The following is a 17,383-nucleotide window of genomic DNA, read 5'->3' as shown; positions in this document are numbered from 1 at the left end:
AAAAACACAAATGTTCTCTTTGTTCTATTAATCCTTATGCAGATTCTTGCAGAATATCTAAATTATACTTTCTGATTATGGTCTTGCCTTGAAAAGTTTAAACATTTCACTGCTACAGACAGAATTTTTCCTTTGTAGAATATGATTTAGAAAAAAATATCCATTCTGAGTAAAGATAATTAGAAGCCTCTGTGAAGATATCACAGCTTGGGGGAAAGGGAGGAAGCCAGGAGAGGAAGGAGAAGCCATTTTACAGAAAAACCTGGTTGGTTCCATGAGCTGACTTCATCTCCTGTGCCCTCCTTCTCCTCTGAAAAATGTAGGAATGAAGGGAGAGAAGTCACCATCCTTGGAAAGCCCTAGGGTGGCTGTGGGTCCCTCCCTCCAGTGGACGTCATGGTAGGAAGCACAGTTGGTAGCAAACTCAAAGTGAAATGCACCTAATTTGTTAATGAGTGGATAATAGCCCTACAGGCTGGAAACTTCTAGAAAGAGAATTTTTGGGGCACACAGTAAAAACTGGATTTAATATAAGTTCATGGCTGACTGGGACCTGAGTCCTAAGTTTTCTAAGGTTTAAAAGACTATTTTGATGAAAATTAAAATATGCACACTTATGTAACCATTTTATTATATTATTTAAACATAGTAACTGTTTTGAGAAGCCACAAGGGGAAAATAAGTAATAAAACGTTAATTCAAAAATACTGTACTACAAAAAGTTAAGCAGTAGACAAGTGTTTGTTTCATTCTAAAGCTTGCATTTTTCAGATCTTTTTTTGAAACTGCAGTCCACAGTAAGAAAGGCGTATCACACCATAAGCATCTCCCATCTCACATAAAATTCAAGTAAAGTCTTTTACAATGACATGTGGAACGTATACTGATATTTTCTATTCTCTATTTAAAAACACAAAAAATCTCTAGTGATAACCTAATGAATTGATTTTCTATCCCATTACTGGGAATTAGAAAAATAATATCATAAAACAAGAACCTAGAGGTTGTCATGAAGAATATTGCCTGTGCTACCAATATCTTAGGTTAATAACTTAACAAAGAAAAAATAGTAGCCCCATTTGAATGAATAGGAACAATGTTTTATAGTGTGCAAAATAAAATATTGGTACTTCTAGGATGTATTCATTGTGTTGATGAAATGCTGTCTGTAACTGGAAACGCTTGTGTTAAAATATTATTGAAGGCCGCCAATCATTTGAAGAACTATTTTTCATTAGTACAGAGATCACAAGTTGAAAGACAAGTGCTGAGGTATGACTTCAGCAAGCTTCAACCCGCCTTGAGGTCTCCTTTATCTCAGACTGTTGTACCAGGAAACCAAGTAGCAACTTGAAATACCTGTAATTTATTAGGTTGGTGTAAAAACCGCAATTACTTTTGCACCAACATAATATATTTCCTGTAGCATTTACCAGGAAGATATTCTTAACATTGAAGTTTCAGTGTTTTATGAGAAATAGTCAAATAGACTCCATGATATTTGGGTGTTTAATTGAGGTAAAGTGTGAAGTCCGCTTCCAATCTGTACTCTTCTTCTTAATGCCAAGGCCTTCACCTTGGCACTCAATGAGTTCCCAAAGAAGAAAACCCCACTTTGGAAATCCTTGGTGGTACTAGCCAGGGCTGCTTCTCACTGCTGGGTTTTCTGTACCCAGTAGTGCCTGTGTAAGGGCTCAAGGATTAGAAACTGCTCTGTTTGCATTAGAGGTGTGGTAGGTAAGACCAGGACTCATACCATTTATTCAGTGGATTGCTGTGTGTATTAACTAGCCTATGGTTATTAAAGAAAAAAAAAAAACCCAAACGGGTTAATTTGGAGTTTCCTTTTCTGGTTTTCATATTTAAAATCAAGATGGTTTCACTGTTTGGTTATTGAAATTTTAACTCCAGAACTGTAACAACCAAAAAGAAAACCCACAAAACGCACATTTGAATGCTTCATGTGTTAACATGCACCCAGGAAAGCTGTTGGCCTCTAAGTTTGAGTAGTTTAAGACATAATGTTATGGAATAGACCTTGGATGTGGAAGGTCAAATACTTTCCTTTTAATTTTATGGTTATTAAAATTAAATGAGGAAAACGTTGTTGTCAAGCAGAATTGCTACCTGGTTCTAAGGTAGATGTTTCAACGGAATCATTTTTTTTTTTTTTTGAGACGGAGTTTCGCTCTTGTTACCCAGGCTGGAGTGCAATGGCGCAATCTCGGCTCACCGCAACCTCCGCCTCCTGGGTTCAGGCAATTCTCCTGCCTCAGCCTCCCGAGTAGCTGGGATTACAGGCACGCGCCACCATGCCCAGCTAATTTTTTGTATTTTTAGTAGAGACGGGGTTTCACCATGTTGACCAGAATGGTCTCGATCTCTTAACCTCGTGATCCACCCGTCTCGGCCTCCCAAAGTGCTGGGATTACAGGCTTGAGCCACCGCGCCCGGCCGGAATCATTTTTTTAAAACCTCTAAAAACGATCAGTTAGTATGACATGTTTGGGAAATTGGACGACTCACTTCTTAACTGTGTCTTCACGTGGCCCTGGGGCAAATGGATGGTACCTTCACACATCTCTCCCGGGTGTGCCTCTGTCCTCCTGAGCTTCCCAGCTGGGGGACAGTGGAGAGAATGCTACTTCTGCCGTTTAGTCACATGCAAATCCCCCCCTCAGAGGCTTCCCTGCAAACAGCCTAGTGCCTTTGTTTCCATCAGCATTTTAAATATTCGATGGGTTACCATTTGGGATTTGCAATATCAATAATTATATTTACGAAATAGAAGTGGTGAGGTTAGTACTAACTCAAACCAGGTTTTGTTTCTTCAGGTATTTGAAATGGCTTTTACCCCAGGTGTGGTGCTCATTCCTGCAATCCCAGCACTTTGGGAGTTGAGGTGGGTGGATCCATAGAGCCCAGGAGTTTGAGACCAGCTTGGGCAACATGGCAGAAAACACAAAAATTACAAAAATTAGCCAGATGTGGTGGTGTATGCCCGTAGCTCAGCATTTCAGAAGACTTAGGTGGGAGGATCACTTGAGCTTGGGAGGTAGAGGTTGTAGTGAACCAAGATGGCACCACTGCACTCCAGCCTGGGTGACAGAGCGAGAGTCTGTCTCAAAGAAAGAAATGGCTTTTGCAAGGTAGGAACGTTAATTTGTAGTAACATAAAATTTTGTTTATAAAGAGATTTGGAGGGAAGAGAAAAAAGCTAATTAAATACTAGTTGGAAATTAAATGAATACCTGTTACGCCCCACCCAAATAAGAGACTGAAGAAACCAGTGACTCTCTGCATCATTTCTTGCTTCTTTACATACTTACTGGCTTTGTGCTTTAGTTCTAGCCTTGATGCCTTGGATGCCGACAGTGAAGGGGAAGGACATTCTGAGCCGTCACATCTCTGTTACACTCCAGGGTCTCAGAGCTCCTCAAGAACTGGGATTCCTAGTGGGGATGAATTGGACTCTTTTGAGACTAACACTGAACTGGATTTTAATATCTCCCGGGCTGAATCACTTTCTCTATCAAGTAATCTACAGTCGAAGGTATTCTTACTGGTATTAATTTGGTTTATTTCAAGTGCAAAGAATATGTTGTCTAAATCTACCCATCTGTATCTGAAAGACATATTTTATTCATACATATGAACTATGTTTTTGAGACCCATGTGATATCTGATTGAGTCTTTTTAATATTTCTCACTCTGTTTTAATTTTTATAATCGTAATTAATTCATCATGAGTATGTGCCATCTTTCTTTCATATGCTTAGAAATTTATCATTTCATACAGTGATTTTTCCCATCATCTCTTAAGCAAAGAGAGAAAAACTGGTGGTATTAAATGAGCTCAAGTGGTCAGACTTGTTTTGCTCATGTAAATTAATGTGTGGCCCTGGTGATGAGGTACATGATGTTAATAAGGTAGCAGTGATGTTTATTGAGCATTTCTGGCTGCTTGAACTAATCCAGAACATTACAAATTTTGGCAACTTTTCCTTCAGAGCCAGGTTTTCTCTTGTTGGCAATTTCACATTGGAGTTTCATTTAGGTGTGCTTTTTTTTTTTTTTGGTTATTTATTTATTAAAAAACTAAATACATTCCTCTGAATGTAAGAAAGCCCTTTTGTGTTTGAGTGTATTTTTTTTCCTATTTGTTTTCTTCCTAAGTTTACTTATTACTGTAAAAAAATGTGTGCTATGGCAAAACTTCTCTTTCTAACATATGGTTGTTACAATAATACCTTATTTTCGTAGCATGCCCTACAATATACAAAATATGTTTTATGTATATACAAAATATGTAATTGCCTCATAACTCACCTATTACATAAGTAGTGGTTTTATTTAATTTTATTTTTTGAGTAGATGAGATTCTGGACAGGTTAGAGTTTTGTCCAGCTTTGTATCACCAGCTTGGTGATAGAATCAGAAATCAATTCTGAGTCTTTTGAGCACAGATCCTGCATCCTTTTCCCTCTGCTCTAGGACCTGTAGAGCTGCCATAATCTTTTGCATCTGAAGGTCATGTGCTATTTCTGGATAATGAGAAATGTATATGGTTGTTATGTAGATACTTCTTAGTTTTGCATTTTGAGTGGAATTGTGAAAAGTTCATCACACTTCAGTCTTTGTGAAACAGTTTCATGTTGAAAAATAATTCAGTCTTTGTAAAACAGTTTCATGTTGCTCATTTTTAGGAAGAAACTATCACAGAAATATATCTACTTTGACTCTGTAATTACCGTATAACTTTTTGCCAAAGTTTTGGACAATTTTCAAAGTTCCACTGTCATGACAAATGGTTACCATGTATACATGACCTAAGTGAAGAGAATGGCATTTGGGGAGGACCCTTAGTGGCCAGCTCACTGTTTAGGGTTACAGGACAACCTGGTTGGCCTTCTTGACATTCAGGCCCAGTAGGAGCTCCCTAATAAGATAGGAGCCACAGCTCAAGGCCCTTTGAAGCAAGGTCAGGATTCTATTTTCAGCTTTTCTCCAGGCTCTTCAACTAAACTAATGAAGTTAGGGTAACTATGTACTTTTACTTAGAGGGAACAAAAGAGACCAGTGGGTATGATGGTCAGTTTCTGATGGCTTAATTTTAGTAAATAATTTTGCATTATTTTTTTTAGCCTTAACCTTAAGTGATATCTTAAAAATGCATGGGCAGGATCAATCCAATAAGACTTTTATAGGATAGAAGTTGGGTACTATAAATGAGTTTAATGGAGTTCTAGTGCGTATTCACTTAAATTTTCTGGAACATAAAAGAAAACCATGTTTTAATGATCTTGCCATCTTGTATTTTCATGTATGTTGCCAATTTAATAATAGGAATAGTAAGTAATGGGGAAAACAGAAACAAAACTGGCAGGTCATTTAAAAGTAATAATATTAAGAATATATAAATGGGTGATATTCAAACATACATCACAGAACATGCTAGATGGACAGTCTATCAAAAATTGAGTACGGACTGGAAGGATTTGTATAATAACCTGATATATTTTCCCCTAGACATTGCAGCTAACATTATAAATTTAAATCATGGTTTGGAAGTTTAATAAACTCTTATAATTGTAAGTAGCTTTTCCTCTATCCTCTAATAATCCTTAAATATAGAAATCTCAGTTAATATGAAATTTTCTTTGAGGGCTACAATATAAAATAACAAAATAACTGACACCTCAGGTAAAAATAATGAGTCAAATTCATTGTTGAATATACAAAGAAAAAGTCATTTGACTTAATTTTTATTTTTAGTCAACTCGGCTAGACTATCGTAGGTGCATTCTATAGTATATACAGGAACTACTCCCCAGACTGAAGGTTATTAAAGTATTAAAATGACAATAACATTTTAAAAGTTGTCAGAGGAAAACAGAAACACGTAATGAGATCGTATCAGAAAAGTTCAGGTTGAATCTGTTTTCAGAGGTGGTAATTTAGTAACATTCGAGGTGGTGAACATATATTTTCAGATCTCATGTATAAATTTTTAAAAACTTTATTACACTCTCTTTTAGGAATCATTGCATTCTGGAGTTCGCTCACGTTCTTATTCTTGCTCATCACCCAAAATTTCTTTAGGAAAAACTCGTTTGGTGCGTGATTTAACAGTGTGCAATTCAAGTGAAGGTAAGCATCATTTTCCATTTGGCTTTGAAAACACTATTCCAGAACAGATTTTCAGTTAGTATAAGTACATAAAATATGCAAGAATAGCAGACAAGAATTTTTAATTCTGTTTTCACAACTGGTTTTTCTTTTTTCTTTCTTTATTTTTTTTGTTTTCACAACTGCTTTTTCTAAGCCTGACACAATCCTTTTCCCGTTGGATATCAGCCAAATTTGATTTTGATCAGATTTGATTTTGATGAAATTACAAATACAGACACACCTCTCTGTTGCTTTATTCTTTGAATAAAAAGTTTTCCTCAAGGATAGTGTAAATTAGAATTGATTCCAGATATATTATTGTGAGGACCTTAGAGGATTTTATTCGAGTAAATTATAAAATTTTTTTTTGTCTCATATATACATTGCTAACATAATCCAACTCCTCAGAGCCAGTGTGTTGTGAAATGGATTTTCTTCTTTCTTTATTTAGCAAGGGACTTTGGAGAGATGAAATAACATATTTGTAACATGAGTAAATATATCTCACATTTTTTGGGGTGGCAATCTAAGCAATTAAAAATATAACTTTTAGGCAATAAACTTCTAACTGAAATATAGTATACATACAAAAAGGAGTGTAAATCATAAACATGCATCTTGAGTTTTCAAGTGAATTCAGATCTATAAATGGAAAAATTATGCACAACTTAGAGCTCCCCCTGTAGCCTGTCTCAGCCACTGCTCCTATTTTCACCTGCCCCCATTTTGAAATGTAATAATTTCATACTTTCTGTAATTAATATGTAATAACTATATTAAAAGGCGTATTTGAAAGTATTCATGCCAATGCATAATACACAGCATTCTAATGAAATTTTTGTCAATGTCTTAGAGAATGCCTTTCTTGTCTATTATTCTTAAGGGACTTAAAAGACTCCAAAAGTAAGAGATGAACTTAAGTATTCTTAGTTTCTCAAGATAAAATATTTAAAATAGGATTTATTTTATTCCCTCTCTTTTTTCTTATTCTTATTAAATTGTTATTATTTTGCATTTTTATGATGTGCAGAACAACACTGGAAACACAATCTTGGTACTTAAAATTGCTATCCTAGGACAATGACATGTATGCTAGATATTCAATAAATATTTCTTGAGTGAATATGAGAAAAAGATATATAAAATACAAAAGAAATGATACCATGATTTTTTTTTTCCTTTTTCTGGGATGTACTGTTAGAAGAGAAGCGAGCAAGACTGATAATACATGTCAGTTTTTATTTTTGGAATGGGGAGATGAAGAAAAGTTAGAAGAAAGAAAGAGGCTACAACCACTTTGAGATGACAGGATAAAGAAGATGGATTGAATTTGTTCTGGATTTTCATTTTTTATTTCATGGGTTCTTTCTAGGTCTCCCCAGCCTAGGTTTAGGTTGGTATTTTTTTTTAAATAGCAGCTTGACACCTTTTCACTGATAGTCCCAGCTGATGAATTGACTTCACATTGTTACTATTTGGAAAACATGTTTAAGTTTTCTGTGCTTCAGATTATAGCTCTGCCTTTAGATCTGTGATCACTGATTTATGAAGTCAGATATCTCTGGAGTTTGAAATTATTGACCACACAATTAAGAGGAAACCAATTGTTCACAAGGGAAAATAGCCCTAATTTACTTATTCTTTTATGAGCAAGGAAGAATATCTTTATCTTACATGCAAGCCTGCAACCTTTGCATTTGAGTTAGAAAGAATGAAAAGCTGATGTCAACTGCCTTGCTTTTCAGTAAACAAAACCTTATCTTTAGACAGTATATTTAAAGACAAGGCTACTTGAATGAAGTTTGATACTATCCAGAAGGTAACAGTTACAACCAGGCAATTTAGGTTGAGGCTACACACTAAATATAAGAAAATTCCAATAGATAGACTTATATGGCTGCAAACATTGGACTGATACCATTTAGGTTAGTCAGTACCACAGGCTATGAAAAATAAATTAACTACTAATGAAGAAGGAATAATTTTATCTGTGTTTATGTAATCAAAGCATAAATGTGAAAGCTTGCCTAGTTCAAAGATATATTCTAATGTTTCATTGTTTAGTCTGCTTGGATTAATCAAAAGTAAATTGACATTTGTATTGCTGTAAATACTTTGTTGATGAGTTTTGAATAGTCCTAAAAAATTTCAGGTGTGTATGAACAGAGTCCAGGTCTCCTTATGTCCCAGTGGGAAGCTCCCCTATAAGAGCTGTAATGCAAATATACAAATCTAGGATGCTTTCAGTCCTTTTTATTGTTATTTGTGATGTTCTTTCTTCCTTGTCATTTCCAAAGAGTTACTTACTATAATTTCTCATATGTCTTTTTGTTTTTGAGCCAACAGTACAATGGTGACAACTTAATTTTTGATGTTTGTATACATAAAATCTAGTTTTATAATTCCCTTTGGTACATTGTAGATTTAGGTAAAACAGAACATTACCAGTATTAAAATGGTAACCACAACCTCACCAAGGGGGACAGAAATGTTCTGCATTTAAGAATTTGAGAAATGACATAAACATACTTTTGAAAACATTGCGAGCTGATGGATGGAATTTGATTAGATTTTGAACAGTTGGTGGCTTATTCTCTTAGAACCTCAGCCTATTTACCATAAGAGTAGTGATTTCTCCCTGTGAATAATTTGAGGAACATTTGAAAATGGCTATAAAATAAAGCCTTCAAATTCTTCAAAGTAGATTTTCTATTACATACAAGATAGTATTAGATGCAACATTTAATATTACCCATTTCAGGGGTTATGTATTTGTTTTCCGCCTTATGTATCTGGCCCATTTCCCTTTGTAACCTAGTTTTGCCTCTTCACTGTTCTGGATTGTGAAAGTAAAGGATTTGAAGGATTTGTTCCTGCTCTGTAGATGGTGTGCTCCACAGTGACCCCTCCCTCCTTCAGACTGTCTCACTGTCTAAATCAGTGTCTCTGCTCCACCCCTGTAGTAAGTACTTCAACTCTGGAAACAAGATGGCTCCAAGCTGCTTGCATGAGGCTCCCTTTCTGCCTCGCTCCACAAGTCCAGTGAAAATGGCAGTCCCCCCCATTTCCCATGAGCCATAGAGCACATCTCTGAACTCACTGCTGCTAGGATTTTATAAGGACATTGCAGCTATATGAAAATGAACTTTTTTTTTTTTGAGAGGAAGTCTCACTCTTGTTCCCCAGGCTGGAGTGCAGTGGCAGGATCTTGGCTCACTGCAACCTCCATCTCCTGGGTTCAAGCAGTTTTCCTGCCACAGCCTCCTTAGTAGCTGGGACTATAGGCATGCACCACCATGCCTGGCTAATTTTTATGTTTTTAGTAGAGATGGGGTTTCACCATGTTAGCTAGGCTGGTCTTTAACTCCCGGCCTCAGGTGATCCACCTACCTCAGCCTCCCAAAGTGTTGGGATTACAGACGTGAGCTACTGTACCCGGCTGAAAATGAACTCTTCTTATGCTGGCCTTTAAGACTTTTCCTTTGAGCCTTGTTTAAAAGCAGTTATTTATTGGTTCTGTATGTTGGGGGATTAGCGTTATGAAGAATAGGGATGACTCTGGTGAAAAGTATCCAAAAATATAGAACTAATTTTCTGCACCTCTGAAAACGTTTGCTGTCCTTTGCTGATGCTAGCTTAGTTCATCAAGTCATTAAATGTTGCCATGTTTCGGCCTTTTCCCTTCCTGCTTTACATTAGGGAAAGTGATTTTAGAAATTTAGAGCAATGCCTTACTTATATAAGATTACTCATTTTCTTATTATTTTCTAACTGGTAGTGTATATAATGATAAAATATGGTTGAGTATGCATTTCAGACTAACACATGTCTGCTACTTTGTCTGCCTTCATTTTCATTTTATTGTTCTGTGTCTTGTAGAGCAAAGAGCTTACAGCTTACCGGAGCCACCAAGAGAAAAAAGGTACTTTAACTGTTCCAGTTTTCCTGAGGGACCGCATGATCCTTCTTTGGAAATGTCCACACATCATTTTTGCTCTCTGTTCACTAGTTCATGAAAGGTTTCCATGTAATCAGCCTGCCTAAGACCCTTAGCTTTCTCTGGGATCTGTATCAGGATAGATCTGCCAGCTCTGTCCTTTCAGTCCTTGGCTGTGCAGGGCTCAGGACTGGGGACAGGGTGTCCTGTTTGGGTATTTTCAAAGCCAGACACCCTCAAGGGGAGCAGTGTGAGGACCACCTGTTTTAGAAAGGCAACATGTTTTCTCTAGCTATGTTCCACCGTGACAATGGGACTTCCTCTAGTAACAGAACCCTGGGTGGTCAATTACAGAAAGTATCTAAACATCCCTACTGTCTCTCTATGGATTTCTGCTTAGTAGCCTGTCAGCTGGAAACAAACAATGAACAATGCAGAAGACTTTTGAGCACTATCAGTTTCTTGGTTGATTTGCAGTTTTAACTAAGCTTCTCTCTTTCCTAGAAGGTAAACCTATTGTTGGAGTATAGCTTGGGAAGCGAACTAGTGTGCAAGCATGATTGCTGGTTTCTGTTGGTCCTGAATGACTAACTGCCCATGAATCATACTGTGAAATAGCCCCAGGGTTATATGCAAAACAAGTGCCAGAATGGCACACATGTTTGACTTTAAGAGACCATCTGAAAAAGAGTGAAATGTTTTAATTTTGTTGAGATTAATGCTAAAACTTTGAAATGTTTTAGTATACAGATATAGTTGGGCTGTTTTGTTTTAAATCTTGGAATTAAAGTATTAATAAGAAAAAGCCTCCTTTGGTTCATTTCTATTTTTTTTGAAACCAGAATAGAAACTTTCGAATGATACAAACAGAGGAAGATTAAGAATGCCCTTGAGAGATAGGATGATGATGAAGATGACTTCGTGACAATGGCAATGAGGATGATGATAGCAAAAGCAGTAATTACTGACAATGATGGAACATTTGTATGTGCCTTGTACTGTTTTAAGCGGTTTACATTTATTTCCTCATTTAAGCAATTTACTTCCTATTCTGGAATTTGATCTTCATCTTGGTCATCATTTTGATTAGCAGTCTTCTCCCTGTCATCTTTTTAACAACTGGAGAAGTAATAGATTGTTATCAAGATTAAAAAATAAATAAAAAATATTTTTCATTAGGAGAGAGATTTAAGACTGAAGGAGCCAATATTATACTTGGCTAAATAGTAGCCTATGAAGTATTTTAACTTGGATGACTTGTTTGTGAAGTTTCTTTTTCTCTAATTCTTCATTCTCTGTCACTCCTGTGTTTTTTTTCTTTCTGTTCCTTAATCTTTCTTGGTCCACATCCTGAAAGCATCTTACTTTCTCAGTCATACTCCTTGGTATATCTAGTAGAGTAGATTTTTCATCTCACCTCTCTAGTTCTGCTGTCCTATCTTGTTGAATAAGCCAATAAGATCCCAAGCCATACCTAGTGCTTTGTTTTAGTCATGTGGTTGTAGGTATTTACCTGAGTTGATGCCTTCTTTGATATTCTCTTATTTGTGCTGATCACTTAGTTTCTAGAAAAGTAGACATCCAGGTAAAAATGAGCTCACTCTATATCTTGCAGGCTGATTTCAGCAGATACTCTGTGTTCTAATTTCCTAAAGATTATGTGGCATGACTTGATTATTTTACTGCCACTGTCTATCTTAAATCTGTTATATATATTTCCTCCTTCTTCTCCTCTTTCTTTAAATCTGAAGATCTGAATGTTAACAGAAGTTCTACTGTGCCAATTTGCAATCTGCATAGCAGGAACTTCGTTCAACCCTTTAGGCTGGGTGCAGTAGCTCATGCCTGTAATCCCAGCACTTTGGGAGGCTGAGGCAGGTGGATTACCTGAGGTCAGGGGTTCAAGCCCAGCCTGGCCAACATGGCAAAACCCTGTCTCTACTAAAAAATACAAAACTTAGCCGGGTGTGGTGGTGGGCGTTTGTAATCCCTGCTACTCAGGAGGCTGAAGCGGGAGAATGGCTTGAACCTGGAAAGTGGAGGTTGTAGTGAGGCAAGATCATGCCATTGCACTCCAACCTGTGCAACAGAGCCAGACTCCATCTCAAAAAAATTAAAAAATAAAAACAACAACAACAAAAACACTTTAGATGCCAGTTCTTTAAATAGATTAAGGGTTAAAATATTGAGAATCCATATTCTGAATATGTTTTAAATATCTGTTTACCTACTGAAAAGGCAATACCATGAAAGGCTCTGAAGAAGGATTTGAAAAAGTTTATTGTGAATGATGCTATCGGTTATCAAACTAATCATGGAGATTAGACATTCTTGTTCTGGGATGGTAAAAAGCATTTAATCTTTCCAGATTCTTACAAATATAAAAGCAATTTAAATTCTATTGTGAAAGTAGTTGAGGGTCTTCTCTTCTCAGTTATTTTCTAAAGTGCCTGATTTTAATATAGGTAAATGTCACATAGTTAAATTAGATATGAAACATAGAATCAACCAGCCTTCTACAATTGCCCAGAGGTTACCCATCCTCATAATCTGCTAGTGGATTTTGACTATGATATTCACATTTCTACCAGGTTGGGTGGTGGCGCTAAGTTTTTATATTTAATGTTTTAGCATTTTTGTGTTTATGCTGTTATCTCTCAGGTCTTATCAACCTCAGTGTAAAAAGTTAATGTGTCGGCCAGGCGCGGTGGCTCACACCTGTAATCCCAGCTCTTTGGGAGGCCAAGATGGTCATATAACCTGAGGTCAGGAGTTCTAGACCAGCTTGGTCACCATGGTGAAACCCCCTCTCTACCAGAAATACTAAAATCAGCCAGGTGTGGTGGCAGGTGCCTGTAATCCCAGCTACTCAAGAGGCTGAAGCAGGAGAATCACTTGAACCCAGGAGGCAGAGATTGCAGTGAGCCGAGATTGCACCATTGCACTTCAGCCCAGGCAACAAGAGTGAAACTTCGTCTCAAAAAAAAAAAAAAAAAGTTAAAGTGTCATGTTGTAGAAGTATAAAGGATATATGGTAAATTGTGGTGCGGTGCATTTATAAGTTTTTAATCAACATGGAAACTGTGGTTTTTGATATAGTCTTCTGTAGCAGGGGAGTTGGGAGTAGAGTTGGGTAACCAAGAATTAATTTTCTTTTATTTGCAATAGTCTAGTTGTGTTCCTGCTGGGAAGTAGAAAAGGGGCCTTTACCTCAAAATCCACAATGACCTAACCATTCTTTAATTCTGACATTTAGGTCTCCTCATTCACTCTTCTTTTAGACATTGGATAGCATTCAGTGGGATCACACAAGGCCTTCCAAGAGAGGAGTCTTTTCAAACTCTCAAATGTATTTTTTCCCCAGTTATGAAAGTGAGCCTATTGAATATTATGGCACAAATTTTGCATATTAGGATGCCTAAGACACCAGAGGTTATGGAAAATTTCAGATTATATGAACCAGTCAGTTATCCTAGGTAAAATGACTAGCAGTAGCATGGAAGTAGAAAGGAAATTAAGAGGGTCTGAGATTCTTTCAATACTCTGTTGGCATAGAGTATATTTAATCCTGTTCACTTGCTTTTTTTTCCTACCTTTTTTTTTTGAGATCGAGTTTCACTTTTGTTGCCCAGGCTGGAGTGTAATGGCGTGATCTCGGCTCACTGCAACCTCCACCTCCCGGGTTCAAGCAATTCTCCTGCCTCAGCCTCCTGAGTAGCTGAGATTACAGGCATGTACCACTATGCCCGACTAATTTTTTGTATTTTTAGTAGAGACGGGGTTTCTCCATGTTGGTCAGACTGGTCTCAAACTCCCAACCTCAGGTGATCCACCCACCTTGGCCTCCCAAAGTGTTGGGATTACAGGTGTGAGCCATTGCACCTGGCCTTCTACCTTTTAAAAAGTTTTCTGTAAGCAGCATACCCAATTTCATTTACTGTGCAAGCTTTGAGTAACAGGACTCACACTGTTCTGATGATACCTTTAGAGCCACATGGTCAAGAGGCAGCTCTTAAGCCATTTATTATTTTTTTTCTAAATTAATAGGTTTGAACTCTGAAACCTAATATAAAGCTTAAATACCTTAAAGTTTTATTATAATATGTACCATATTAAAATGTGAAAGGGGTCTTGGAAATAATTTAATCTAAGCTTGTCATTAATTAGATAAGAAAAACTGAAGCCCTAGAAAGTTATCACTGAAAGCAATATTTTTATAAAATATAATAATATATATTTTGGTGTATATTAGTAATTTGATTGCTTTTAAATATTTCCCAGAGGCCGGGCGCGGTGGCTCAAGCCTGTAATCCCAGCACTTTGGGAGGCCAAGGCGGGTGGATCATGAGGTCAACAGATCGAGACCATCTTGGTCAACATGGTGAAACCCCGTCTCTACTAAAATTACAAAAAATTAGCTGGGCACGGTGGTGCGTGCCTGTAATCCCAGCTGCTTGGGAGGCTGAGGCAGGAGAATTGCCTGAACCCAGGAGGCGGAGATTGCGGTGAGCGGAGATCGCGCCATTGCACTCCAGCCTGGGTAACAAGAGCGAAACTCGGTCTCAAAAAAAAAAAAAAATATTTCCCAGAGATAAATGTGCTAGTTATCAGTACTGAAAGATGAGAATTTTAGCAGGTAGGAGAGACTTTAGTTAGGAAATAATCCCTATGGAAACCGTCTACAGAAGTGTTACCTGGTTTGACATGATACTTAGGTTGATTTTTAATTTATTCTTTCCTCGGTAATAATAGAAATATCAGATTATCAAAGGAATCTCTAGGGGGAAATGTCACTTTCCTAGTCTGGATTTGTTTTCTTCTAGAGAATAATTGTATTATGGATTAGAAGAAGATAAATGGTGGTCAGGGTGTTCATGGGTTGGGTGCATGGGTTGGGTGCAAAGTAAGAAGCATGGGTTCTTGCTTCTTACTTTATGGAGTATCCACAGCCTCTGTCCTCTACAACCTAGAGAGTCTCAGATTGTAGTCTGATTGACGGTGAGAGGCTGTACTGAGTGACAGTCAGTCTGTTTCTCAGGCTCTATCAACAGAGGAAACGTGTGTCTACTGAGTATTATCTCTGTGTTCCAAAAATAAATAAAATCCAGTTGCATATTGTTGCTTATTTGGCTTCTCTGTGATCTTGGGAATTCTTACTAACATAGTAAACAGGAAGATGAGTGTTTTCAGGGTAAAATTATAAGGCTAAGATTTATTTCCTCAATATTTTATTATGAAAATTTTAAAGTATATGGAAAAGTTGAGAGAATTATATACTGTATACCCACTTCCACGACCTATGTTCTATAATTGTTGACATTGTGAGATTGTTGCTTTAATCACGTCTGTTCACTTATGCTATAAAGGTGTATTTTTAACAAATTTCTTTCTCTTTAGAACAACCACTAAAACTTGAAAAATATACACATGCATATGAGTACACACACACACACACACACACACACACACACACACACACGTATATGCTGTTCTTCCTCTTAAAGTCCTATAAGCCATGATAAGAGATTCTGTTTTTGTAGAATTCAGGAAGAAGAATGGGATAAATACATCATACCTGCCAAATCAGAGTCTGAAAAATATAAAGTGAGTCGAACTTTCAGTTTCCTCATGAATAGGATGACTAGCCCTCGGAATAAATCAAAGGTAATTAAAGTTATTCACGTATTTTCTATAAAATATAGATGGTTTAGTTTCTCAGCAATTAGTATAATTTCTACCTTCCCTTTAAAATCACTTACCTTAGATTTTATTTACACATGTTTCTTATGAAATATTGCTAACGCCTGGAATATCACATTTAGGTGTTACGGTGTTCCTTTGTGTGCAGTTCTTATATTCTGATGGAAAATGTGGGGATGTTGCTCGGATGATATCTATAAAAGTTTGGCTCACAGCGTTTTCCTTTTATCCTTTTCCCCCACTTTCCTGCTGCTGCTGTTGTATCTGAAGACGAAAAGCAAGGATGCCAAAGACAAAGAGAAACTGAACCGGCATCAGTTTGTCCCAGGAACATTCTCTGGGGTTCTGCAGTGTTCGGTGTGTGATAAAACAGTCCTGGGGAAAGAGTCACTGCAGTGTTCCCGTAAGTTCTCAGGTCTATGTGTGCTGTCTGCATTTCATCTTCTGACAGTAACCTTCTTGAAAAGAGGCTCTTTGCTTAATATATTTACAGAAACCTTTTTAGTGCCACACAAATGACTGAACCATTTACCAAGTAATGGCTGATACTGGTTAGAGTCAGTGTGTTTTGTCCATAACTGACAGCCTCTCTGAACCCCAGATTTGTATGCCTCACTGTCTACTTGGTATCTCCACCAGGATGTCTAAAGAGCATGTCAGATGTTACAATCTCCCCCTTCTGTGCTCACCTAAAAGTGACACTTTTCAGCTTTTAATGGCAACCTGATCTTTCCAACCAGATGTTCATGCCAAACTTTTGCAGTACATCTTTATACCTCCCATTTTCTCACATCCTATATCCGATCCATCAACAATCCTCTTACCTCTATTTTCAGAAAACATTTAAAACCCAGGCACTTGTCATGCCTAACACTGATATCATTGTGGTCTAAAGCCACCATTTCTACAGGCTTCCAACTGGCTTCCTTGTGCTTTTACCCCTAAAGTCTTTCTCAAAGCATCAGCCAGAATGAGCTTGTTAAGGCATATATCACTGTGTTTAAAAATCTCCCAGTGACTTCCTATCCCCCAAGTACAGACTGGAGTCTTAAGTCCTTATAATGACAGCAAGTTCCCACATGATCTGTCCTCTCCCTCCCTTACTCCCGCTGCTTGTCACACTGGCTTCTTTGCTGTTCTTTGAATGTGGCAGGCATGCTCCTGCCTTAGGGCCTTCTCTGGCTGTTCCTTCCGATTGCAACACTATTTCCACAGATACTCACATGGATCACTCAGATAACACCTCCTCAGGCAGCCTTTCCTGATCACACAGTGCCTGGTTCACCCTTCCTATCCTCCTGGCATTTTTTTACCATTACAACATTTACCACCCTCTAACTTACTATACAGTTTGCAAATGGGGGATAGATTTTTATCTGTTGAATTTGTTCTCTGCTATATGCAGAGTGGCTAGAACAATATCTTGTACACAGTAGGGGCTTAGTAAATATTTGTTGAATGAAAGAATAATTCAGAGAAAAAGAAGTCAGGCCCAGGCAGGTGGAATAGATTTCAGGGTATTTGTTGGTCGCCAGAAATGTGGGAATATTTGGGAAGTGGATGGGAAGACAAAGG

General features: G+C 37.4%; 1 protein-coding gene across 6 annotated transcripts in view; it reads left to right on the top strand.

The window, feature by feature from the left end:
• The window catches only part of ARHGEF28 (Rho guanine nucleotide exchange factor 28), a 333,758-nt gene that overhangs the window by 230,539 nt on the left and 85,836 nt on the right, over positions 1-17,383 (top strand). For all 6 annotated transcript variants that reach the window (XM_035291420.3, XM_035291419.3, XM_078365895.1 and 3 more), the window contains 5 exons: positions 3,346-3,553; positions 6,039-6,150; positions 10,051-10,093; positions 15,649-15,772; positions 16,079-16,211. In XM_035291420.3, the coding sequence (XP_035147311.3) occupies positions 3,346-3,553; positions 6,039-6,150; positions 10,051-10,093; positions 15,649-15,772; positions 16,079-16,211 (620 nt within the window). The remainder of the gene's footprint in view (positions 1-3,345; positions 3,554-6,038; positions 6,151-10,050; positions 10,094-15,648; positions 15,773-16,078; positions 16,212-17,383) is intronic.

Source organism: Callithrix jacchus, chromosome 2 (genome assembly GCF_049354715.1).
Source record: "Callithrix jacchus isolate 240 chromosome 2, calJac240_pri, whole genome shotgun sequence".
Taxonomy (NCBI): domain Eukaryota; kingdom Metazoa; phylum Chordata; class Mammalia; order Primates; family Cebidae; genus Callithrix; species Callithrix jacchus.
The sequence above is the reverse complement of the archived record's forward strand: the minus strand, read 5'-3'. Positions and strand labels throughout refer to the sequence as shown.